Raw genomic sequence first — 26,361 nt, 5'->3', positions numbered from 1 at the left:
GACCTGATCCTGACCTGACCTCCTCCTGACCTGATCCTGACAGTCTGCTGACGCTGAATCAGGATCAAACCAGCCTGCATGTAGCGCTCGAGCCGCTGGCCAATCAGCACAAGGCAACTCTGTTGAGGCAGCTGCTGATTGGCCAGTGGCGCAAGGGGGCGGGAGAATCGGCTCGAACTTCGCCTTCGGCCGTCGCCAGAGTGCCTGAGCTGAGGGGACGAAGATGGAAGATTCTGAAGCACCGGCTGTGTCCCTGGCTGGCCTGAGAACAAGTACCGTTCGTTCGTCCTGCCGTGTCACTGCGTCTGCCTGCACTCCCTGCAGCAGTGCCTGGCCCGGCCGACTCTGACTATATGACTATATATTATGCTGCCTGAGGCCCGTGTTAGTTTACAAATCTCTGGGGGGCAGGGTGATATCTGTTACTTTACAATTGCCTGTCACTGCAGGGAGCTCGGCCCATATGCTGCATGTAGTACGCTATTACCCATGTGGAGAGTTCATGTATTAACTGTGCTCTTCAGATGAAACTCTCTAGTATTATATGACCACCAGATACCCACAGACCAAGAAATCCTTATATGATGTCCCAAGTGATAGAGCCCCCTAAATCAATAGACCTCCAGCAATTTTCATAAGACATTGGACCTCCAAATCAGAGATCCCCCAGGAGCTGTGGTATGAGAGAGAACATCCCTAAAAACAGAAAACCTCCAGCAGATGTTACCTGTAAGTAGGCACCAACAGAATAGGAACCTCTCAACAGATTTCTCATATGGCAGGTCATCTCCAGATCAGGAAACCCACACCAGATATAGTGGCCCAACCATCAGATGTCCCATGTGACAGGGTACCCCCAGGTCCAAAAATGTTTAACAGGGCTGTAGGTCATGTATAAATGTATTTAATGGGGGTGTGGCATGGGAGGAGCCAGGTCAGGAATTGGGAGGGGCCATGGTGGGTAGTGGGCGGGGTTAAGGGGCCCAATTCAGATTTTTGCTATGGGGCCCAGTGATTTCTATGTACGCCCCTGACTTGCAGGATAACAGGCCGAACTGGATGGACAGATGTCTTTTTTCAGCCTTATAAACTATGTTTCTATAAACTATGTTACTATGAGTGGGCCCAGAGAATGCCACAAAAACATTCCCCAGACCATTACTCTGCCAGGATTTATTGTTTCATGAAGGCAACACTCCCCATAGCTTGCAATGGCTACCTTTCCATTGTAGGTTATGGGAAGCATAGCCTCTGAGAGCCATAAAAGAGGGGCAGCTATACTTTCTGGGGACATAGTGCCATATATATGGGCATGATCAGGGGAGGACTGGCCATAGAATCTACAGGAAAACTTCCCAGTGGGCTGATGCTTAGGGGGTCTCTTGAGCCCTTCTCACCCCTGCCAGCCAGAGAAGTAATGGTCAACGCTCCCATTTTACATAATGCGGGAACACCTGAATTGAACTATATTACCGGGCCATTTCTTGGACCGGGCGGGCCGGGTGGCCGCCTGGGGCGCTGTCAGAAAGGGGGCGCCGGCAGGGCACAGCAGGAGATGAGCGCTGCGCTTCCATTGTGGAAGCGCTCACTCATCTCCATAGTCATCTGTATCACCGTCCTCAGGACGGTGATACAAATGTCTGTGCTGCGGCAGGGGAGGGAGAGGTGTGTCCCCTCCCTGTTCCTCTGATAGACTGCCAGCACTAGGCCGGCAGCCTATCAGAGGCCGGTACAGGCGGCGCAATGACGTAATTGCGCCGCTTGAGCAAGCGAGGGACACAGGCCCGAAGAGGCCTGCATCGCATCGCTGGAGGAGGTAAGTATAAGTTTTATATATATATATATATATATATATATATATATATATATATGTACAAATTACAATACTGGCACATAAGAGGGGGCTACTGGCACATAAGGGGGGACTACTGGCACATAAGGGGGGGCTACTGGCACATATGGGGGCTACTGGCACATATGGGGGCTACTGGCACATAGGGGGGCTACTGGCACATAGGGGGGCTACTGGCACATAGGGGGGCTACTGGCACATAGGGGGGGCTACTGGCACATCATAGGGGGGGCACTCTGGCTACTGCACATGATGGTGGGGGGCTCTTATTACTGGCACATGATTGGGGGCACATCTTACTGGCACATGATTGAGGGCATCTATTGGGGCACTTATTACTGGCACATTATTGGGTGGCACTATAGGGGCATCTACTGAGGCTAAAAAGAAGGGGTATTTTATATGGGGGGCTCTGTATAGCGGCATTTTATACTGGGACACATTATAGTGGGTACTATGGGGAAGGGAGGAGAGGAGCAATATGGGGTCATCTACGGGGGCACTGAGGAGGGCTATTTTATATTGGCACATTATGGGAACATTAGCTCAACTGGGGGCATTACAAGGGGGTATGTTTTGCACATTATAAGGAGAATTATTTCTACTGGGGGGGCATTATGGTGGGCTTTATTACTTCCCCATGGTATGAGCCCCCTAGTAGCAGCACCAGCCTCTCTGCTATCCCTCTGCCCCTTCTCCAAATCCTTATTATGAAATCTTTCTCATTAGGATAAAACACATCATCAGCTCCGCCGAGCCCCCGGCCAAATTTTACCTAGAAACTGCACTGTATATTACTATCCTAAGGCAACTGGAGTAGGAGGACGGAACATGGCAGCTGGCGCTGGCCACCACAGAGAAGCAGATGCTTGGGAGGTATTTGTGCTGCTGGGGCATTATTTTATGAGGTATTTAATATGGTATTTCTGGTCCCACCTACTTGTGTTGGCCCTGCCTTCTGTCAGTTGGGACGCACCTTCATCATGGGGCCACTTTTTTCAAGGATCCCAGTTTGCCCCAGCTCTGGTGGGGTCTGATCTGAGGCTGGGAAGTTTGATGAGAGTCTGATTTTAGGCTGGGGGGGTCTGATGGGAGGCTGGGGGTTTGATGAGGTATAATCCGAGGTTGGGGGTTCTGATCTAAGGCTGGGAGGTCTGATGGGGGTCTGATCTGAGGCTTGGGGTTCTGATCTGAGGCTGGGGGGTCTGATGGGGGCTGATCCTAGGCTGCGAGGTCTCATGAGAGTCAGATCTGAGACTGATGTAGGCTGGGGGGTCTGATGGTAGGCAGGGACAGCTGCAAAGGAAGAGGCAGGGACAGTGGCAGAGTGATGGCTGGGTGAACCCCTCTCTGGACCCCCCTGGGTTTAGCTTGGCTGCCATTAATGCCAAATAAAGAATTAAATACATAACATTCTGGACTTAAAAATTAGACTGCTATGTGTGGTCGAAATGGCGGCTGTACTATAAGTAATATATAGCGCAGGCACCATTTTGTGCTACAAAAATACAGCGCTCTCGATTTTTTTTTTTTTTTTTTTTTTTATAGAACCGCAATCTATGTATCTTACCCCCTAAGTCAATTATATGTTAGACCAAATATAGCAGTCACATTTTTAAGTTCAGAATTTTGTATGGTCCCTGAACGATGTTACAAATATCCAAATGGCCCTCGGCAGCAACAAAGGTTCCGCACCCCTGACCTATAGCAACAGATCCTTGGCTATGTAACATACAGTACATGCCACTAGAGGGCAGCGGCTACACGCATTTCTAAAAGTGATGCCCATGGTTTTCTTTCAGTATTAGGGCTCATGCACACGACCGTTGGATGTTTTGTGGTCCATAAACTGTGGATCTGCAAAACACAGAGTGTGCATTCCATATTTTACGGAACGGAACAACTGGCCCCTAATAGAACAGTTCTATCCTTGTCCGTAATGCAGACAATAATAGGACATGTTCTATTTTTTCCGGAACGGCCATGCGGACATACAGACAAGGAATGCACATGTTTTTTTTCTTTGCAGCCCCGATTAAAGTGAATGGTTCTGCATACTGGCCACAAAAAAAACGGACACGAAAAAAAGTGTTCATGTGCATGAGCCCTTATACTCATAATCTACGCAGCTTGCAGCTTTATATTGTCCTTAATTCATTAATCCAGCATGCAATGTAAGAGACTTTATATTTACAAAAGACAGATATTACACTAGACAGATAATGTAGTCTGAAGAAAATTTGATTCCATTTATTGATTTATTGTTAAAAGCAGCCTTCAATGCATTGCATCATTCCCATAAAAGTTATCTTTGTCAGTGAGGTTTACATCACTTCACCAGAGTATTACTGTGATTTGTTACTACTATACGACATTGGACGATATTTAAATTAGTGCCTGTGTTCACGCTGAATTTCTATAATTTTCTATTAAGTTAAGCCTGCCCATCTCCTCTTGAATGCCATCCTCCATCTGAGCCAGTGGACGAATTCTCGCGCCTGCGCCGTGCGCGTCTGTTTTCGGCGCAGGCGCAGTGAATGTCTGACCGCTCCCTGCACAGACATCTCCACTGCGCCTGCCCCGATGACCGAGATGTCTGTGCAGGCAGCGGTCAGACATTCACTGCACCTGCGCCGAGTACAGACGCGCACGGCGCAGGCGCGAGAATTCGTCCACTGGCTCAGATGGAGGATGGCATTCAAGAGGAGATGGGCGGGCTTAACGGACGAGCGGGGCGGCATACAATGTGAGTAGACCGAGCCTCTAGGTGCTGAAAAGACGCCCCCATAGCACCTAGAGGCTCATTAGCATATTAATAAAAGTTTGGTTTTTTGCAAAACGGATCCACACACAGGTCTGAGAATAGCATTGTTAGGTAGATCAGACACTAGCAGATCACTAGTGTCTGAGAGCTAATTAGGTCAAAATGAGGTGGTAGAAAAACCTTTAAAGGGGCCGTCCAAGATATATATATTTTCTTAAAACTGCCAGGCAACCTAATTAATACAGGACTACTGATCTGTCCTCCCTGTTGGTCTTATCCTGACTGCAGCAGTGACGTGACGTGCCCGTATACCGCACATGATGGCTGCAGTCAATCAGTGGTCTTGTGTTATATATATATGCAGAATATAGCACATTGTCGCTGCATCAAAAACAAAATGTCATGGCTGAAGCGGAGAGGAGTGGAGGAGGTTCAGTGAGGTAAGTATATAATTTTTTTATAATCTGGTTCACTGCCTGTTTAAAAATAAATAAATAGATAGATAGATAGATAGATAGATAGATACAGATATATCTTGGACAACCCTTTTAATAAATAAAAATATAGTAAATTTACATTTAAATTGAGCCTGCCGCACTTTTGACAATGCAAGCTTCTGTCAGCGCAAGGTAGGGACTGGGGAGAGCAGGACAAATATATTTTTTATAAATCTTTTATTATCAGGGGTAGTGTGAATATGAACTTTTATACTGCTGTAAGTGATCAGGAGGCGGAGCTTTACTGTGAAGTTCCCCCCTCTCTGCACTTAGCTGCTTCACAGCCCCTGCCCTCTGCTATGAGTGACAGCTATAGCAGTCTCCTGGCTGGATGTTGCATGTCACTTCGAGCGGAGGGATTGTGAAGCAGTTCAAAGCAGAGATCAAGAGGTTTTCGGGGCTACCAATATTGATGACCTGTCCTTAGGATAGGTTATCAATACTAGACTGGGTGGGGTTTAGGATCAGGGGGTGGTCCCAGAGTTCGGACCTCCACTGATCATAACGCAATACTTTGAAGCCAAAATCTGGAGTGGATCATAAAGAAATAAAATATAAAAGACAGATCCGACTATTCTTTTTAAATGTTATAAAACCAGTTATTCCAGTCGCAGTTCTAGGTGTGCTCTCAGGTGTCTACGTCCTTTTTCCTGTGCAAATTCAGAGAAACTTTTGAGAGCAGAATTTGCAAAAAAATTTTCCATGCACCACAGATCCACGTTTATAGGGTGATCGAACAGGATTAAAGAAAGTCTCCCAAGTTTTTCATCAATTTCTACAACTAGGTAAGTTCAACTTCTTGTTTCCAAGACATATAACATTAGTCGTCTGTATAAAAGAAGTAATCAGAAGAGGAGTGCATTGTACGGTACTGATGTATACACTATGTAATTATACAGAAACAGCATGGCACAGCAATTTACGCTCAGTGTTGTACTGGGGTACCTAGGGCCCAACAGTAAAATTTATTTTGGGGGCCCACCGTACAAATACATTCAAATATAATAAATATTTTAACAAGTTTTTATATGAACACAGTCTGGTTGAGGTGCTGTACATTGAATATATGTATGTAGTGCAGTAAGTCTACTGTGTAATGTGCCACTTGTACAGGGGGTGGGAGACTAGGTGCCCACCTTGCTCAGGGGTCCACTGGGGGATTCACCTGTACCCCTGTGGGCCAGTCCGAGCCTGTCTACGCTGTATCCTTAGCTTGGAGTCCCTACACAGTTTCTGGAGTTCCCATGCACGGCTGTTTCCCGGCCACCTGGTGGTTGGGGCTTAGTCCCATCTCTCCTTAGTAATGGTGAGATGAGACAACCCCTTTAATAGAAGGTATTTTGTAATAAAGGGACTGGTTACTCTGTCATATTAGTCTATGTACTGGACCATTATACACCGGACGTTTGACTAAAGAGTGCCATTTTGGCAAGTGACGGGCAGTATACATTGGCATATCTATTATTTTTTAACTTCATAGGAAAGTGCAGCCTGTGTTGTGTTGGTTGGGACCTGTGTTGTGTTGGTTGGCTGAATAAAAATACTTGCTCTACGGCCTCTGCATCTGAATCTTTTGGCCTGGTCACATGTATTCTCTGAATGGGACAGACGGGATGACATTTTCACTTTCTGGCCCTGTCAATCAAAGTGCAGAGGGCATGGCAATTTCAGAGAGAGCAGAGCCTCTAGGTGTAATGGTAACGCCCCCGTTGCTCCTAGAGTCTCATTTGCATATATTAAAACTTCATATTTCTCAACAATGCGGGCACATATGAACATGGGACCAACACAGATGTCTTCAGCTGTTAAGTGCACATGTAACAGGTCAGCCAGTGTCATAGGTACAAATCTGCTGACAGATTCCCTTTAAAGGGGTATTCCATCTAAGGCTACTTTCACACTTGTGGCAGCACAGATCCGGCAGGCTGTTCCCACGCCAGAACAACCTGCCAGGCTCTGCTGCCACAAGTGTAAAAGTATCCTAACTGTATAGTCATGTCAGATAATGCCACTGGTGGGGTCAATTTGCCAAATCCCCCATACCCCACAGAGTGCTTGCACCATTTTGGGGCCATTTCTAAGCCATGGAAACCTTAGACACAGTTTTGCATTAGCTGGAGTCAGACATCAGTGAATAGTTAACACGTGGCTTCATAAAGACATCAATACTGGTCAATGGTCCTATCAGAATGAATATAATAAGGATCATCTCCTTAATAATGGCATCTTATAAACCAGTCAGTGTCAGGGATGTAGGAAATAGGCCACCAGCTGAACCCAACTGCATGCTGTGGTAGCTACTCTTATATGGTACCAATGGCATGACGTCCTATCTGTCTATCTTGCAGACATGCAAAACACTCCTTGCTAGCAACAATAAAAGTAATCCTCTTTTATGTTTGTGTTGTAGAAACCATCATGGAAAGAGCTATAAAATACTTCAAGTCGGGATCAGAAGCCAAAGTGAATGGAGTTTGTGGGTTGATTATACTAATGAGTGTAATCGTTTACAAAATCTTTGAATTCAAGTGCCCATGCATACCAGGCTTCAACAAACCTTATGCTCTGATGGTCTTGCTGGCACCATCACTGATCTTTTTCTTTGTTGGGGTTCTTGCCAACCAGTTTTGTGGTTTGTTCACAATAGAGTATTCTAGACCTGAAGGTGGAAGAGCGAAAAACAAGAAAGTTTTAAAGTAAGTCTGAACATATGAAATAGTACTGTCAGGAGCTTTGATCTGTAATCTATGGAGCATCTGTTGTTTTGTGCATGTCTGCGAATACTGCTTCCAGATGGCGTACGTAGAAGACAGAGGTATCTGTAGCAAATATCAAAACTGGCCATCCATTACAGGTTTTAGTGCTCCCCTCTATGTTCTTTTCCATGATTCCTCACATCTTTGGTCACTAACCATGCAATTGGTTTTGGAACGGGGTGTCGGATATTGGTTCTCATCGCCCATGGGGATGGGACTGACCAGGCCAGGGCCACCTCTCTCCAAGGGTCTCATAGTGGCCTCAAGGCCTGCATCTGTGGTAGGCAGTTCTTTGTGATTCTATTAAAATTCTTCAAGGAAATACTCCAGGAAAACCTCAGAACATGTTAGAAAGCTGCCCTTCGTGATGCTAGCACAACTAAAAGTAAAATGGTCAGATTTGTGATTTAGTAGAATTTGTAAGTGACCCAGGGGTTGCCACTGCAATGCAGGAACTTGCTGGCTTATATACATATGATGGATCCAAATCCAGATAGTCTAAAAGGCTGGTAGTTTTATTGTATTGTTTTAAAAACAATGCGTTTCAGGGCTCAGGGGCTCCTTTTTTAAGTTACAAAAGAACTGTTATCAGTACTTTTGTAACTTGAAGATGGGGGCCTTGAGTCCTGAAAAGCGTTGTTCTGAAAAGACTAATATAAAACTACCAGCCTTTTAGACTATCTGAGTTTGGATCCATCATTCCTATCTGCACCAGATAGTTACTGCATTGCTGAGTTACTTGCAAATTCCACTTTGTCTCTTACCCGGACGTGGCCGGCAACCAGACCCAGGGTTTCAGGATATGGCAGCGATCGGCAGATGTTATGAGCTTACATTAGTGTTGTGCCTCATCTAGCAGAACCAAAAAAGTTGGGCCTTCTTATACCGCACTCTGTTACATACTCATCTTATGAATGCTTGTTTCCTTTGCTTAGATGTGTAATTTGTAACAGTTCCATGACTATTCCATGACCGTGCAGAGGTCATATAATGGTTCTGTAAGCAGGTGGCATACTTGCTTCCTTACAAGATAATAAAACCCACTTGGGCTACATTCACATCTGCGCTGGTGGCTCAGTTCGGGGCTTCCATCACAAAAGGTTGTCAAAAATAGCAGAGAGAAAAGTCCTGCACGAGGAAATTAATTTCTGCTAAGAAAAACATTCTTGTGAATGAAAACCTAATGGATCCCATTATAGTCAATTGGATCTGTTAGGCTCCGTTCGCTTCAGTTAAGTGCCAAATCCGGCTCTTCCGTTATTTTCATTCTTATATTTATTCCTACAACGGAGTAGAAAAATGGAAATAAATAGTGCTGATGTGAAAGCAGCCTTAGATCACAACTTAGGTAGAAAGACCTTTGCGAGTCCTTCTAGTGAGTCTAAAGCTTTTTCAAAGATCAAGGCTGCTCATGTGAATGGATTTGCTTGATATGTGATTACAGTGAGTCATTATGTGTATCTATCAGAGCATTAAATTCGTATCCATTAAAACCTCCCATGCAGGTCCACACACTAAGGACATTATGTGTCAAGGTTTTCATACCGTTGTCTTTGTGTTCTTCTAGTTCCTTTGCACAGCTGGGTACACTCAGTGCTTTAAAGGTAATAAATCTTCAAAGTAATAAATGGTATTATGCCATTGTCGTACTGATTGCATCCTCATATGACTGGCAACCTGTCTACTTGTCCTTGAGTCACTAGTATGTGTGCCTAAGGTGGTCTCACTTTCTGCTGGTTCCTCCTACCCTATCCAAAATTATGCAATCAGCCATCTCTGGTGCCAGTTTATGTGATAGAGGACAATTAAATTATCAGAAAAAAACTACTGCTATTTTCTGATGAAACCCATCAATCACTTTATAGCAGTCTAGTGCAATCCTGTGAAATGAGCCTCATGATGGCCACATAATTCCTGTTAGTGGTCCTGGTCATTGCCGTTCCGTATATGAGTAGCAACAGTACGGTTTCCCCAAAATGTATCCACATTAGCATTTACAGAGGTTACTCTCCTTACATTTTAGCCGATAGCAGGGAATCTTAATGTAGTATTCACATTTTGTGGTCCAATTTTGAGTTTTGCAACACCAGGGTCCTGGATACAAATCTGGCTAAGTACAGGATCTTCAGGAAAGATTTCCTCTCACAGTGAAAAAAATATATACTGAAAAGATAATTTGTGTCCAAGTAATGTGCCCTGTTGGGTGTATAGATTTAGGTTATTAGAACAACAGCTTATGTCTAATGACAATCTCTGTACAGTGCAATATGAAAACTATATCTGACCTTCTGCAATCCCTTGTTCTACAATGTAGTTTCAAACATCTGGACATAAAAATGAACATTTTATGCTGATTCATTTATTTACATGGGACAAGTGCCTAATTTTTCTTCACATTTCCTCTTCTGTGTGCTGTCTGATTTTAAACTCATACAAATTAAAGGGGCTATTCACACATCCTAGTTTTTTTAAGACATTCGAGAAACTCAGTGCATGTCCTATTCTAGTCCAACTTTGCAGTCATCCCTGTGCTATCAATTTTTCAGAGATCTGTTTTTTGCGTATGGAAAATTGGATGATAAAATTCTGGATGCCTGTAGCCCCCACTAGGGGGAGCTAAGTACTTTACTGTATACTTTTTGACTATGGAGTACAATGTCTAGGTTGTATGCAGTAAGCTGCTACTAATTCACCAAAATGTTATTTCAAGGGCTTTTATCTTCGACAATTATGGGACGACCAATGGATATTCCATCCCTGATCCCCATTCTACAAATTGAGTTGGTCACTTTCCTGAATATGATCACATTTCTGCATGACTGCAGTGGGAAGGAGTTGGCCTGCTATTCCATTCAAAGTTGTTTCACTAGGAGATGAGGATCCGCTATGACTACTTAACAGATTTGGCTTGGGGCTACTCCTAAGGGTGTTACCGTGGCAGCCTGGACTCCGCTGCAGGGGAGCCACCAGATCACTTCCTCCTGATGTAGTCTCTGTTCAGTAGACTGCTGACCACGGGAGTCAAGAGACACCGGTGCAAAACACAGAGGAGTCAAGCTAAACCATAGTGAGGGATAAGTGTAACATCCCAGAGTATGTCACTAAACTTCTGTTCCCCTGCTTCATAATGTCAAGTGTATGTATATTGTCATCTGGTATAAGGTTGCATCATTTTCCCCATCATGTGCATTTTCCAGGCTTGTTGCATTGTATTTATGCTGTAATATCCATGTACACCAGCAGGTGGCAGCAGTATGTAGCAGAACCAAGCCAGTTAGTATACCTAGACTGGAATAGACCATTCCAGGCTAGTTCCCCCTATCTGAGGAGGAGTGGAATGTTCCCACATCCTACTTCAGAGGGAGGATAGAATGTTTTAGGCAGTGTACCAGCCACCCCCTGTTGGGGTAGGCTGTGTGAATAGGAGCTCCCAGAAACAGGGATCCCAACCAAGGATTCAGGCCTTTGCTGAGGCCCAAAGCAATCTTCCCAGCCTGAGTTCCTTACCTCAGCTGGATGACAAAGAAAGCAGCAACTTCAGAACTATCAGATCTCCAGGAAGAAACCACCATTCCCTGCGAGCAGTCCTGTAAGTACAGATTCCAAACACAAGGAGAAGATAAGTACCTCCATAGCTAGTCAGGCCCAAACCAAGCAGATCATAGACAGAGCAGAAGACAGATACCTGCCAGATCCTTAAAGGCGTATGTACTAGATGCAGAATATATGAATATAGTTCCTGCCACATATTGCCAATACCTGCTGGGACCCTAGACTATTGCTGTAACATTGTATGGATCTAGAGCTGCATAAGATAACCTCAAGTAAAGACAAGTTGGACCCTATTCTCTGTGTGGAATTCCATCATTACTCCTATTTACAACACTCAATTTGTTGCATGTGAGCCAGGATACAGGAGTCCGGCCGTACTAAGGTAGGAGACACCGTTGACACAATACAGAGACAATATCCCCCTCTGGCATTCCTAACCTAGTACATGAGCTATATCATCTTAAAGGGCCCTGCTACAGTACCTGCGCAAGCTGCAACTGGCGTCACAAACTTAGTTACACCTAAATCTGACCCACTGCATAGCAGCCCCGATGACCCAGTGTCCTGCTCATTGCATCAGCTGAGGTCAGGGCAGGCAAAGTTTGTGCAATCGAAAGTGAGTCTGAGGGTCAAGTCAGGAAGCACAGGGTCAATACAGAGAAGATGCAGTGGTCAGGTAAGGGAGTGAAGAGTCTAATCCAAAGACAGGCAGAGGTCAATTCACAGGCAAAACAGCAATAGTGCACCTTAGCAGGAAACTAGACAACTAGAACATATTGTTCAGGCATCTTCCACAAGTGAATGTGCCTAATATACCTAAGGTAGACAGCAATTGGTTGGGCAAGACTTACAGTAGGTGCGGGGACACTGGTCCATTTAGAGCCAGATGAGGTCACGCAGGCATAGCAGGCATACAGCAGGCCTCAGCCTACATGGAGTCGATAGAGTTGTGCTGGTCCGGTGAACAAGCCTGCCAAGAAGAAGCACAGGCATTGACTGACGGATCACAGGAAGGAAGGTAAGTATTCTGGAGACCATACCTGCTGGAAGAAGAGAGGCAGTGGTGGCACGGACCACCAGCCTAAGAAAAGTCCATTAGACTGACAGCTGTTTCCGTCAGCCTCATAGACACTGAGAAGAGATGCTGGATGCATGCTCAACCAACACCTCATCCAAACTCCTCTTCACCAAAGTCATGAACCCTTGTCTAGTGATCGGTGGGACACTAAGCGATCAGACATTAATCACCTATCTTGTGGCTACAGTAAGTGACAAATGACCTTGTAGGACAACTCCATTAAGAAATATGAGCATATATCTTATTTCTGTCTAAGATCCGTTTTTTGACAGATCAGAAGAACGGAAAATGAAACGGAGATGTGAACTCTTAGAAGGATATGTGATGCTCCTAAAGTAATTTTATCAAGTCATATACAAAAAGTTAGGGATATTTGGCTTTCAGGTGAAATCGCTACTGTGATATTATATCATGAAAGTAGGGCATTTAAGTTAAAGCAGCAATGGTGATTTCCTCAACTCAATTTATTGAAACAAAAGCCAACACCAGTGGTGGGTATACCCCCACAAAAAATGTCAGTGTCTCAATAACTTGTTATGTGGCCTTGCGCATCAATTACAGCTTGACAACGTCTCATGCTGTTCACAAGTCGACTTATTGTCTGCCGAGGCATGACATCCCACTCTTCTTGAAGGGCAACCCTCAGGTTATTGGGGTTCTGGTTGAGGTTCTTGAACCAGAAAATTTATTGGGAGATTCATGGATCAAACACCTGTTGTGAATTTTGCCATTAAGCTCCTTGTTAGAGAACATCAAGTTGTGCAAAAAGTACTGAAAGATTGAACAGATGGACATGTGCATTCAAAAGTTTAGAGAACGTCACATTAAGTTCACTAAGTTCAGATTCATCCTGAAATTTCACCCACAAGCCAAATATCCTTTAACTTTTTGTGAGTTAACATCTATAATTACCCTGTTGTTGGCACAGAGGCAACTCTTGACACATGCCTGTGTGAGAAGGAGCAGTCTTTGATATGCCTATAGATCTATATATTGTTAAACATCCTTGTGAATGGGCTTAATGGGAGGACAAATTGGCCTTGTACCCAAGAAATATTTTGTTTACTTGACAATAAGAAAAATATACACAGACTGGAAACCACTAGTAAAGAACTGACTAGTATTCTCCCGTTTCAGGCAAATGTTCATGACCGTGATGACCAGAGCACTGGCAGCGCCAATTGTTTGGATCCTTATGTGTATTCTAGATGGACAGCTTATGGTTTGTGCGTTCAGTGAGACCCTTGACCCTGACCAGTTTGGGGGATTTGCAGATTTCCCTGAGTTTGACGCCTCATTCCTATTGGCTAAAGTGCCCTGCAAGAACTTTGACCTGCTCCGCAGATCCTCAACCAGGAAAGCAATATCCAGGTTTCTCAAATTTTTATCACAGGTAAAAGCACAAAGGGAGATGTGAAGTCATATGTTAATAGTAGGCAATAGCAAAATTACTAAATTATTACTCATTATCTCATATAAATAAAAGAAAACTCCTCCAACCTCCCCATAGATATGCATGTATGGCTCAGACAGGTATATAGGTTAATTTCATTAAAGGGGTTGTGCCACTAATATAAATGTATAGACATTGCTGTTATACCACTTTCCTCAAATACCACTATGTATCAATATTACTTTATTCTAAAGTTATTAACCTACCATTGCAGCCTATGGCAAATCTGTTCCGATTTTAGTTGCTGTAGGCGACGTCCTGTAGTGGAGCCTGGTAATACAGGACGCACATGCTTACAGCGCTTCTTTTCCTTCTCTCCAAAAACCACTCCTTTGTGTTCAGTGTCAGTTACAGTGTCAGCTATGGTTGGATGGTTGGAGGGATAGACAGGCAATAGACAGGTAGTTAGATACAAATAAGGATGAATTTTGCTCTAACAAGTGATGGATATTAGCACGAATTGTGATTGTTATAAATCCAGTTACACAAAGCATTTTGAATAGATAGAAAATAAACTGGTAAGGGTGGGTTCGCATTCGCGTTATGGAATTCCATTATAGGGTTCAGTTATAACAGAGTTATAACGGAATTTTAGGACGGAATACAAAACGGAAGCCTTTAAGAGGTCTATGGTCACAAATTCATGTAACGGTTCTGTTTTGTACTGTTATACATGACGGAAAAAATGGTCCTGTATTAGGACGGAGCAAAACGGAATGACTCTTAAAGGCTTCTGTTTTGTATTCCGTCCTAAAATTCCGTTATAACTCTGTTATAACGGAACCCTATAACGGAATTCCACAACGCGAATGCGAACCCGCCCTTAGTGTCACATTTCCTGCTGAAGCCAGGACACATCTCACCACCTTAAGGCATGACAGGACAGCAGTCACATGACAGGAAGTATGATTCAAACATGGGAGATAAGAGAAAACTGCAAATGAGGTAAAATGGAAAAAATAAAATCAAGCAGGAGTGGGAGTTAGAGTACTTGATGAAAATATGCTTTAGAGTGAAAAGTAGTTGTTTAATGGCTCAACCCCTTTAAGGGAAGATAAACAAGATAGTGCTGACATTTCTGACATTAGCTTATCTCCTGAATGTACAAAAGGAGTACCAAGCTCAACAAGTATGTCGACAACAGTGTAATGTGTAAGGTGATGTTGTATCAAGAGATAAGTCGCCGACCTCCAGAAGTGTCTGGCAATGGCTTTCTCCTGTCTCCCCACTGAATATACATACATGTACAGCCAAACCGAACATGTACAGTATGTGTGTGGGGAGAGGCAGTAGGAGGAGAACTGGGAGAGATAGCCGTCAACCAAGACACCTAATTAATATGTATGGACGGATTAAGCAAATTGGGTTTAAAGATCATATAAAATCAAGCCACTTTCAGGAGGCCCCATCCTCCTTACAGCAGGATGATGATTTATCAAACTGGTGTAAAGCAGAACTGGCTTAGTTGACCATAGCAACCAATCAGGTTCCACCTTTCATTTTTCACAGCTCCTTTGGAAAATGAAAGGTAGAATCTGATTGGTTGCTATGGGCAACTAAGCCAGTTCTACTTTACACCAGGTTGATAAATCTGTCCACTAATGTCTACAGACAGCTTATTTTTTTTAAGATATAGGCCTCATGCACACAGCCATTGGGCGGCCATGGCCGTATTCTGGCCCGCAAAAGGTGGGTCGGCAATCCAAGTCCGCCAGCCGCGTGCACCACGCATCACGGATGCGGACCCATTCACTTGAATTGGTCCGCAATTCCGGAGATGCAGAACGGAGTCACTGAACGGAACACCGGAAGCACTACGGAGTGTTCTGTGGTGTTTCTTTCCGTTGTTCCGCAGCGCAAATAAATATGACATGTCATTTTTTTTGCGGTGCGGACATACCTCGGACCCATTCAAGTTGAATGGGTCTGGCCCACTGCACAGATGTTGCCCGTGCATTGGGGACCACAATTGCAGTCCCCAATGCACAGAACGGCCGCACAACGGTCGTGTGCATGAGGCCCTATTCTGATGGGTTAAACCCTTATTTACGATGTGTAAGAAATAACTATTTATTGCACTCCCATCAATAAGCACATTGGTTACCATTAGCAAAGTCCAGTTTACTCCTTAAATTGATTAATTATTAGAGGTGATGGCATACAGCATTGCTAGCTATGCCATTGCTTCCTGATTGGGAACAACTGCAAGGACCTGTCGTCCTTGGGGCTCATGCACATGACTGTATGTATTTTGCGGTCCGCAAAAAATATAGATGATGTCCATGCGACGTCCGTATTTTGCAGAATGGAACAGCTGGCCCCTAATAGAACAGTCCTATCCTTGTCCGTAACGCGGACAATAATAATAGGACAAGTTCTATTTTTTGCGGAACTGACATACACATATATGGAAACGCAATGCACACGGAGTAACTTACATACGGTCTTCAAAAAAAATGGAGCGGACATGGAAAGAAAATAGGTTTGTGTGCATGAGCCCTTAGAATGAAGAGGCTGCAGAACTAATGAGAGAGTTATTCCAAGATAATAAAAAATGTGCCCAAAGCGAGGAATTGTAATACTATAACAAAATAATCTATACTAACCCTCCAGTCCTCCCTTCCAGGCATAGTTTACTTGGCTGCAGTAAAGACGGGCCGGCATACCCTTCGTGACCACTGCAATCTATCACAGGCTTAAGTCTAACTATAAAAGTATTTAGATTCAAGTGCTGCTTTGAAAAATCTAGATTATTTTTCGTTGCACAACCCCTTTAAGGGTTTAAAGGGTCCCTCCCAGATAATGGTAGATGTATAAATAGGAACTCTGTCCAGCTTCATCTCCTAAGAAAAATGGGAACGAGGTCCACTTTAGCATTTCTTCACACGCTGTGCAGGAAGCTATAACACAGCCCCATATAAGTGTATGAGCCTGTAATGCAGTTTATTTCATGCACTTATATAGCACTGCTATATTCCGCTGCGCTTTACAGACATTAGTATCAAGCTGTCCCCAATGGGGCTCACAACCTAAGTCTGTCTTTGGAGTGTAGAAGGAAACCGGAGTACCCATAGGAAACCCATGCAAACACGGGGAGAACATACAAACTCCATGCAGATCAAACCCAGGACCCCAGCGCTGCAAGGCAACAGTGGTAACCACTGAGCCACCGTGCTGCCCATGCAATTCCCTCCACAGTGGGTAAAGAGCTGTACTGTGTCGGGAAATATAAGAGGTGCTGCAGAACATAATCATAAGTGTGCCCAAAGCAAGGAATTGTGATAAAAGTGGCGACAACATCGTCACCACGTGAACGAAGGGTATGCCTAGTGTTGAGAGAATCAAAGCATCCGACGTGGAATTCAATTTGAAGTTTAGGAAACATACGATTCACCACCGAGTCTAATTTCCTCGCGCTTTGAGGTAACAAATTATTTTTCCTAAAATGGTGGCCAGTGTTTTCTTAGAAAGGACGAGGAAAAAAAATTACTCAGCTCATCCACTAGCTCGCACAGAGACAGTCTGCTCCTTGATTGAGTGGAAAAGACCTGCCGTAAGACCTTTGCTGAGCATGATGACATCACTGCGCGCTTCCAGCATGATTACGTGGTGACGATGTGCATACACTTAACCCCTTAAGTACTCAGCCCTATTTCACCTTAAGGACCAGGCCATTTTTTGCAAATCTGACCAGTGTCACTTTAAGTGCTGATAACTTTAAAACGCTTTGACTTATCCAGGCCATTCTGAGATAGTTTTTTCATCACATATTGTACTTCATGACACTGGTAAAATGAAGTCAAAAAAATTCATTTTTATATATAATTTTTTTTTATTTATTAAAAAAATACCAAATTTACCAAATTTCAATTTCTCTACTTCTATAATACATAGTAATAACTCCAAAAAATAGTTATTACTTTACATTCCCCATATGTCTACTTCATGTTTGGATCATTTTGGGAATGATATTTTTTTTTTTTGGGGATGTTACAAGGCTTAGAAGCAAATCTTAAAATTTTTCAGAAATGTTCAAAAACCCAATTTTTAGGGACCAGTTCAGGTCTGAAGTCACTTTGTGAGGCTTACATAATAGAAATCACCCAAAAATGACCCCATTCTATAAACTACACCCCTCAAGGTATTCAAAACTGATTTTACAAATGTTGTTAACCCTTTAGGTGTTCCACAAGAATTAATGGAAAATAGAGATACAATTTAAAAATTTCACTTTTTTGGCAGATTTTCAATTTTAATAATTTTTTTCCGGTTACAAAGCAAGGGTTAACAGCCAAACCAAACTCAATATTTATGGCCCTGATTCTGTAGAAACACCCCATATGTGGTCGTAAACAGCTGTACGGGCACACGGCAGGGCGCAGAAGGAAAGGAATGCAGATTTGGAAGGCAGATTTTGCTGGACTGTTTTTTTTGACACCATGTCCCATTTGAAGCCCCCCTGATGCACCCCTAGAGTAGAAACTCCAAAAAAGTGGCCCTATTTTAGAAACTACGGGATAGGGTGGCAGTATTGTTGGTACTAGTTTAGGGTACATATGATTTTTGGTTGCTCTATATTACACTTTTTGTGAGGCAAGATAACAAGAAATAGCTGTTTTGGCACAGTATTTATTTTTTGTTATTTACAACATTCATCTGACAGGTTAGATCATGTGATATTTTTATAGACCAGGTTGTCACGGATGCGGCAATACCTAATATGTATAATTTTTTTTTATTTATGTAAGTTTTACACAATGATTTCATTTTTGAAGCAAAAAAAATCATGTTTTAGTGTTTCCATAGTCTGAGAGCCATAATTTTTTCAGTTTTTTGGCGATTACCTTGGATAGGGTATGATTTTTGCGGGATGAGATGACGGTTTTATTGGCACTATTTTGGGGTGCGTGTGACTTTTTGATCGCTTGCTGTTGTACTTTTTGTGATGTAAGGTGACAAAAAATGGTTTGTTAAGCACAGTTTTTATTTGAAATTTTTTATGGTGTTCATCTAAGGGGTTAGGTCATGTGATATTTTTATAGAATCGGTCTATACGGACGCGGCAATACCTAATATGTATACTTTTTTTATTTATGTAAGTTTTACACAATAACAGCTTTTTAAAAAAAAAAAAATGATGTTTTTGTGTCTCCATATTCTGAGCCATAGTTTTTGGGCGATTGTCTCAGTTAGGGGCTCATTTTTTTCAGGATGAGGTGACGGTTAGATTGGTACTATTTTGGTGGTCAAACGCCTTTTTTATTGCTTGCTGAAGTACTTTTTGTGATGTAAGGTGACAAAAAAATTGTTCATTTAGCACAGTTTTTATTTTTTATTTTTTAAGGTGTTCATCTGAGAGGTTAGGTCATGTGATATGTTTATAGAGCCAGTCGATACGGACGCGGCGGTACCTAATATGTATACTTTTTTTCCCCCTATATTTTACCAATTTTTTTAACTTTATTTGGGGAAAATGCTGTTTTTGTTTGTTTTTATTTGAAACTTTTAATTTTTTGGGGGGAAAACTTTATTTTTCCAACTTTTTTTTTCACTTAATTTTTTGTCCCACTTTGGGACTTGAACTTTTGGGGGTATATTCCTTTACAATGCATTCCAATACTTCTGTATGAGTAATTGTCACGGATGGTGTTGCAGAAAGCTGGAACTTATAAATAAACATCCGACTGGCTTGATCACAAACTAAGGAGCATATGGGTGAGCCCTATAAAACCCCTAGAGCTCTCCCTGACTGCTATGCCCATGCAAAGGTCTTTATGGTAGATGACACCTGTGTGACACTTGAAAACCCTATAATAGTGAGGGGACACGACCACCGGCTCCCTGCACTTAATACGGACGGAGTCAGGGTCACCTAGAATCAAGCCAGCAAGGAAACACAAATAAAGGAAAAGGACTTATCTGAGGAATCAGCAGTAGCAGCCTCCAGCAGTGAACAACTCATCCAGGAAGAAGTATAAACCGCAAAGTGAGGCAGTATGGGAGGGAATATAAAGGGAAACAATTAGTGTAAATAGGTAACAGCTGGGAGAAGGAAAGGAGATGACAAAGTGAAACCAAAACAAAGAACCTCATGCAAGAGGTAGAGAAGAACGTCTAACAGACCTTCTCACAGAACTGGCGGTGACAGTAATAATGTGTGTATTACTCATACAGCTTCCGGGGCCTGTGAGATCCAGGGGGCTGGATCTCACAGGCTCTTCACCGGAAGGCAGCGCGCTGCTGTCACGGCTATGCTGTGGTCGTGACTCTTAGAGTCCGCATGCAGTTGTCAGCGGTCGCTTGGTTGTTCACCGCAGCTGTGAGTGTTTTGCCTCACGTGCGGTTGCCGCTGGCAACATGGTGTTCTTGGCAGTGTAGCAGCCTAAGCTTGTTGCTGGGCTGCTCACTGTCTATGCATGCGGTTGCCTATGGCAATTTGTGTTTATATGTGTGCACTTTTCCTGTTAGGTGTGCACAGGGTTTATGTGTGTCTGCACTTCCCCTTTAAGTGGCTTCACTACCCTGTTTGGTGATGGAAGGGTTAACTCCTTTCCTAGTGTGGGTGTGGCTGCTTGGCCTATTTAGTTCCTGCTGGAAGCCAGAGGTCTGAGGGGTACTCCAGGCATGTTGCTGGAGTCATCCTCCTGGTAGCCTTATGCCATCTCTCCAGTGAGGGCCACCCTTGCGGTCATAAAGAATGTCGTGGTGATGTTATGCTTTATGTTGGTGTTATTCTTACTGCAGTTATAGATCTGGGTTCCTGTGTGTTTAGGTGTGTGTGCTGTGTCCATTTATGTTTGGTGTGGACAGCAGCTTGTGAGCACGGGATCCAGTCAGTGTGTCTGTGGCAGCTGGGTGTGGAAGTAGTTTCACTCACCTGCCATATCTATATGCTGTATCTGTTCCCCATTCCTTGCAGCTCGGCCTGTGAGACTCCTGTTTCTCCGTATCTAGGAGGAACAGGTCGTCTTACCCTGCTCCTAGTTCAGGGCCACCCTAAGGGGTAGTAGGGACTCCAGGTTCTGGAGTATGAGCCCTCCGACCATCAAAGTTGGCTCATACAGCTAGGAGTCAGGGTCAGAGTTAGGGACGCTGTAGGAGGTGACCTGCTCCCTAATTCTGTTGTTCTGGCCAAGCAGCTTCATTTTCCTTTAATATCGCACGGTTGAGGGTTTTCCCCATCCTCAGCCGTGACAGCTGCCTTCCATGCCATCGGGTCCCCCCCACAGCCCCATGGAGACCCGATGGCGCTGCTGCTGCCGCCGCCGCCCGCACCATAAAAAGCCGCAAACCGTAGGTCTGAATTGAGCTGCGGTTTGCGGCGATCGCCGACACGGGGGGGTCACGGGACCACCCCGCGCATTTAGCCGAGGTGCCTGCTCAATGATTTGAGCAGGCACCTTGTTCCGATCAATTCAGACCTGCGGTTTGCAGCTTTACCTGCGGTTTTCGTCTGCTAGCGGCGGTGCCATCGGGTCCCCATGCAGCTGTAGGGGGGTCCCGATGGCATGGAAGGCAGAGCGATGCCTAAGGAAGGCATCGCGCTGCCTTCCGGTGACGAGCCTGTGAGATCCAGTATTACTCATACAGCCAATGCATTCCAATACAGAAGTATTGGAATGCATTGTAAAGGATTAGAGCCCCAAAAGTTCAAGTCCCAAAGTGGGACAAAAAAAATAAAGTGAAATAAAAAGTTGAAAAAATAAAGTTTTCCCCCCAAAAAATTTAAAGTTTCAAGTAAAAATAAACAAAACGTCATTTTCCCCAAATAAAGTAAAAACAAATTGGTAAAAAATAGGGGGGGGGGAGTATAGATATTAGGTATCGCCGCGTCGCGTCCTATATAAACATATCACATGACCTAACCGCTCAGATGAACGTAAAAAATAAAAACTGTGCTAAATAAACAATTTTTTTCTCACCTTACATCACAAATAGTACAACAGAAAGCAATCAAAAAGGCATTTGCCCACCAAAATAGTACCAATCTAACCGTCACCTCATCCTGCAAAAAATTAGCTCCTACCTGAGACAATCGCCCAAAAAATAAAAAAACTATGGCTCAGAATATGGAGACACTAAAACATCATTTCTTTTGTTTTAAAAAAGCTGTTATTGTGTAAAACTTACATCAATAAAAAAAAAAGTATACATATTAGGTATCGCCGTGTCCGTATCGACCGGCTCTATAAAAATATCACATGACCTAACCCCTCAGATGAACACCGTAAAAAATAAAAACTGTGCTAAATAAACCATTTTTTGTCACCTTACATCACAAAAAGTGTAATAGCAAGCGATCAAAAAGTCACACGCACCCCAAAATAGGGCCAATAAAACCGTCATCTCATCCCGCAAAAATCATACCCTACCCAAGGGAATCGCCCAAAAACTGAAAAAATGATGGCTCTCAGACTATGGAAACACTAAAACATTATTTTTTTTGCTTCAAAAATGAAATCATTGTGTAAAACTTACATAAATAAAAAAAAAGTATACATATTAGGTATCGCAGCGTCCGTAATAACTTGCTCTATAAAAATATTACATGATCTAACCTGTCAGATGAATGTTGTAAATAACAAAAAATAAAAACGGTGCCAAAACAGCTATTTCTTGTTACCTTGCCTCACAAAAACTGTAATATAGAGCAACCAAAAATCATATGTACCCTAAACTAGTACCAACAATACTGCCACCCTATCCTGTAGTTTCTAAAATGGGGTCACTTTTTTGGAGTTTCTACTCTAGGGGTGCATCAGGGGGGCTTCAAATGGGACATGGTGTAAAAAAAAAACAGTCCAGAAAAATCTGCCTTCCAAAAACCGTAAAAAGTGAAATTTTTAAATTGTGTCTCTATTTTCCAATAATCCTTGTGGGACACCTAAAGGATAATGACGTTTGTAAAATCAGTTTTGAATACCTTGAGGGGTGTAGTTTCTTAGATGGGGTCACTTTTATGGAGTTTCTACTCTAGGGGTGCATCAGGGGGGCTTCAAATGGGACATGGTGTCAAAAAAGCCAGTCTAGCAAAACCTGCCTTCCAAAAACCGTATGGCATTCCTTTCCTTCTGCGCCCTGCCGTGTGCCCATACAGTAGTTTACAACTACATATGGGGTGTTTCTGTAAACTACAGAATCAGGGCCATAAATATTGAGTTTGGTTTGGCTGTTAACCCTTGCTTTGTAACTGGAAAAAAATTATTAAAATGGAAAATCTGCCAAAAAAGTGAAATTTTGAAATTGTATCTCTATTTTCCATTAATTCTTGTGGAGCACCTAAAGGGTTAACAACGTTTGTAAAATCAGTTTTGAATACCTTGAGGGGTGTAGTTTATAGAATGGGGTAATTTTTGGGTGGTTTCTATTATGTAAGCCTCGCAAAGTGACTTCAGACCTGAACTGGTCCCTGAAAATTTCGGAAAAATGTCAAGATTTGCTTTTAAACTTCTAAGCCTTGTAACATCCCCAAAAAATAAAATATCATTCCCAAAATGATCCAAACATGAAGTAGACACATGGGGTATGTAAATTAATAACTATTTTTTGAGTTATTACTATGTATTGTAGAAGTAGAGAAACTGAAAATTAGAAATTTGCTAATTTTTCCGAAATTTTGGTAAATTTGGTATTTTTTTATAAATGAAAATGAATTTTTTTGACTCAATTTTACCAGTGTCATGAAGTACAATATGTGATGAAAAAACTATCTCAGAATGGCCTGGATAAGTCAAAGCTTTTTAAAGTTATCACCACATAAAGTGACACTGGTCAGATTAGCAAAAATGGCTTGGTCCTTAAGGTGAAATAAGGCCTGAAGCGGTTAAAGGGGTTGTGCAATAAAAAATAATCTAGATTTTTCAAAGCAGCACTTGGATCTGAATACTTTTGTAATTAGAAGTAATTAAAAATTTTGTATAGCCAGTGAGCTATTTAATAAAATGTATCTGTATAGCGCCACCTGCTGTTTGCTCTTTTCCTTATTTCTCTGCCCACCTCACTGAGGCGGTGGCACATGCTCAATTTAAATCTCCAACTGCCAGAAGCCATATCTTATGTTAGAAGCTCTGGCAGTTACAGGGAAAGAGCTTCAGCAGAAAGTACTCATTGAGGCCCCCTGAGAAAGGACACAACCCCCCCCAGGTTTTTAAATTTAAAGGGTTTTTCTTGGTACAGATAATGATTGCATATTTCTAGGTCTGATGAGCATGGGGCGACCTCAGTGAACCCACTGTTCACTAGTGTTGATCGCGAATATTCTAATTGCAAATTTTTAGCGCAAATATTGCCACTTCGAGAATTTGCGAATATCTAGAATATAGTGCTATAGCTTCATAATCGCGAATATTCTAGATTTTATTTTCAGCAGTACCCATGATCCCTCACTGCTTCTTGCTTGTGGCCCAATGAGAAGGCTGCAATATCTTTGACTTTAGGAGTAGTGTTGATCGGGAATTTTCGTATCGCAAATTTTTATTGCGAATTTTCCGATTTTCACTATCAAGAAAATAATGACTTGAGATCACAAATTCTCGATTTGCGAATATATGTTGAATATTTGCCCAAATATTCGCGAAATAGCGCGAATTCGAGTATTGCCCCTGCCGCTTATGACTGCTGTTCACTAGAAAGTTTTCTGCTATTTCATCTCCCATCACTGCAGTGCGCCCTTGTCTGGACGATTCCATTCACTGACAGTAAGAACAAAAAGTCTTACAATACAGAGAATTGAAACACAAAGTATAGTACCACATTGCATAACACTGTAATCTCTGGTCCTTATACTGTTCTAATGTCAGCAGATGCAGCAGAGATGACTTTGTCTTCTGTCTTAACAGGGTATTGGCTATATAGTAGTTCTTACAATTATCCTGATCGGTGCTTTAGCACGTTTTGTGCTTCCACTTTTCAACACACATGAAGCTCTGCAGTCCCGTTACTGGACCAAGTACTCGGACATGGAGGAGAAATGTTTTGAGGAGATGTGTATTCTGCACAATTATAAGGTTGCTGAGAAGTGTGTGAAGAGTTACTTTGAAGGGACGACAAAGGAAAGAAAAGAGGAAGTTTATTATGACAGAAGAAAAGTCCCTGATGCTCCAGTGGAGACGCTGGTGTATGTGGACCAATGGTACAACTGCCGCCCTCCCATACTTGGTGCAGATCTCCCAGATCCAAGCTAAACCTACCTGAAGATATACATTGGTCTATAAAGTAGAAGATATTTACATCTATGGAGTATGTTAACATCATTAGCCAAAAAACATAATGGCCCATATTTACTAAAACTGGTATCTTATATTCCTGTCTAAGGAAAGGGGACAGTTGGAGTCAAAGTTTAATTATAAAAAGCACAAACCTCTTAATAAATTTGGTGCATTTGTAGCAGTTTCTTTTCTTGCAGCAATGACATGAGATACATCCACGTGACCACTGCAGCTAAGGATATGCGTGCCGTACGTGGTGGTCACGTGGATGTACAGTGCGTCATCACTGCAGGAAAATAAACAAACAAGGAACGCCATCCGGGGGTGGACTAGCCATGGACCCTACAGGGAAATTTCACAGTGGGCAATGTCCAAGGGGCTGCCCGAGCCCTCTTCAAGGCCACTGGCCAGGTACATAACGATCTGATGCATTCAGCATTAATTAATACTAGTAGTATCAGGTACTTATGCACCTGGCTAGTGGTCCTGAGGACAGTGATAAAGTCAAATACTGCAGCGGGGGACAGCAATATTTTGTGCTGGGCTGAGGTATTTGGTTCTGCGGGGGCGGTATTTTGTGCTGCCCTACAGTGTTTCTTTCCTCAACTACTTCTGTTGTCCCTGCTTGCCTGTATTGCTCCCTCCTTATGTCAATTTGGATCCATCTACAACATGGGGCCACTTTTAGGTTGTTTTCCATGGTCACTTTAAGTTCCCAGTGCGCTCCTGATGCCATCTCTGGGGTGAAATGGGATTTAACAAGTGAGTATTTTTATAACAATTCCTGCTTTTAGGCTAATTTCTTAAGCTCATGTACAACCCTTATACACTGGGATAATCTTCCAGTCATACAGGGATTCCTAATGCGGACATCTAGGATGCTACTTTAGGGGTCTTCGTGTCCTCAGAAGAGATATGGAAGGATATTTTAATGGCAAGTAAGTTTAATTCCTTACCTAAGGGCTGTTTTACAGCGTTAGGGCTCGTTCACACGAACGTGTGCTGCCCGTTGCCGCATTGCGGACCGCATTTGCCGATCCGCAAAAACACGGGCACCGTTCCGCGTGCATTCCGCTTCACGGATGCGGACCCATTCACTTCAATGGGTCCGCAAATCCGGAGATACGGAACACTACAGAGTGCTTCCTGGGGTTCCGTTCCGTGCCTCCGTACCGCAAAAAGATAGAACATGCTCTATCTTT

General features: G+C 43.0%; 1 protein-coding gene across 1 annotated transcript; it reads left to right on the top strand.

Moving 5' to 3' along the window:
- The first annotated feature begins 223 nt into the window (after positions 1 to 223).
- Positions 224 to 25,135, top strand: LOC121005527 (calcium homeostasis modulator protein 3-like). The gene is made up of 5 exons (XM_040438299.1): positions 224 to 272; positions 7,524 to 7,809; positions 9,437 to 9,489; positions 13,708 to 13,892; positions 24,791 to 25,135. Exons 1-5 carry the CDS (start codon positions 224 to 226, stop codon positions 25,133 to 25,135), a joined length of 918 nt encoding a protein of 305 aa, XP_040294233.1.
- The last annotated feature ends 1,226 nt before the right edge of the window (positions 25,136 to 26,361 follow it).

The sequence above is a fragment of the Bufo bufo genome, chromosome 6, assembly GCF_905171765.1.
Source record: "Bufo bufo chromosome 6, aBufBuf1.1, whole genome shotgun sequence".
In the NCBI taxonomy this organism is placed as follows: Eukaryota; Metazoa; Chordata; class Amphibia; order Anura; family Bufonidae; genus Bufo; species Bufo bufo.
The sequence above is the reverse complement of the archived record's forward strand: the minus strand, read 5'-3'. Positions and strand labels throughout refer to the sequence as shown.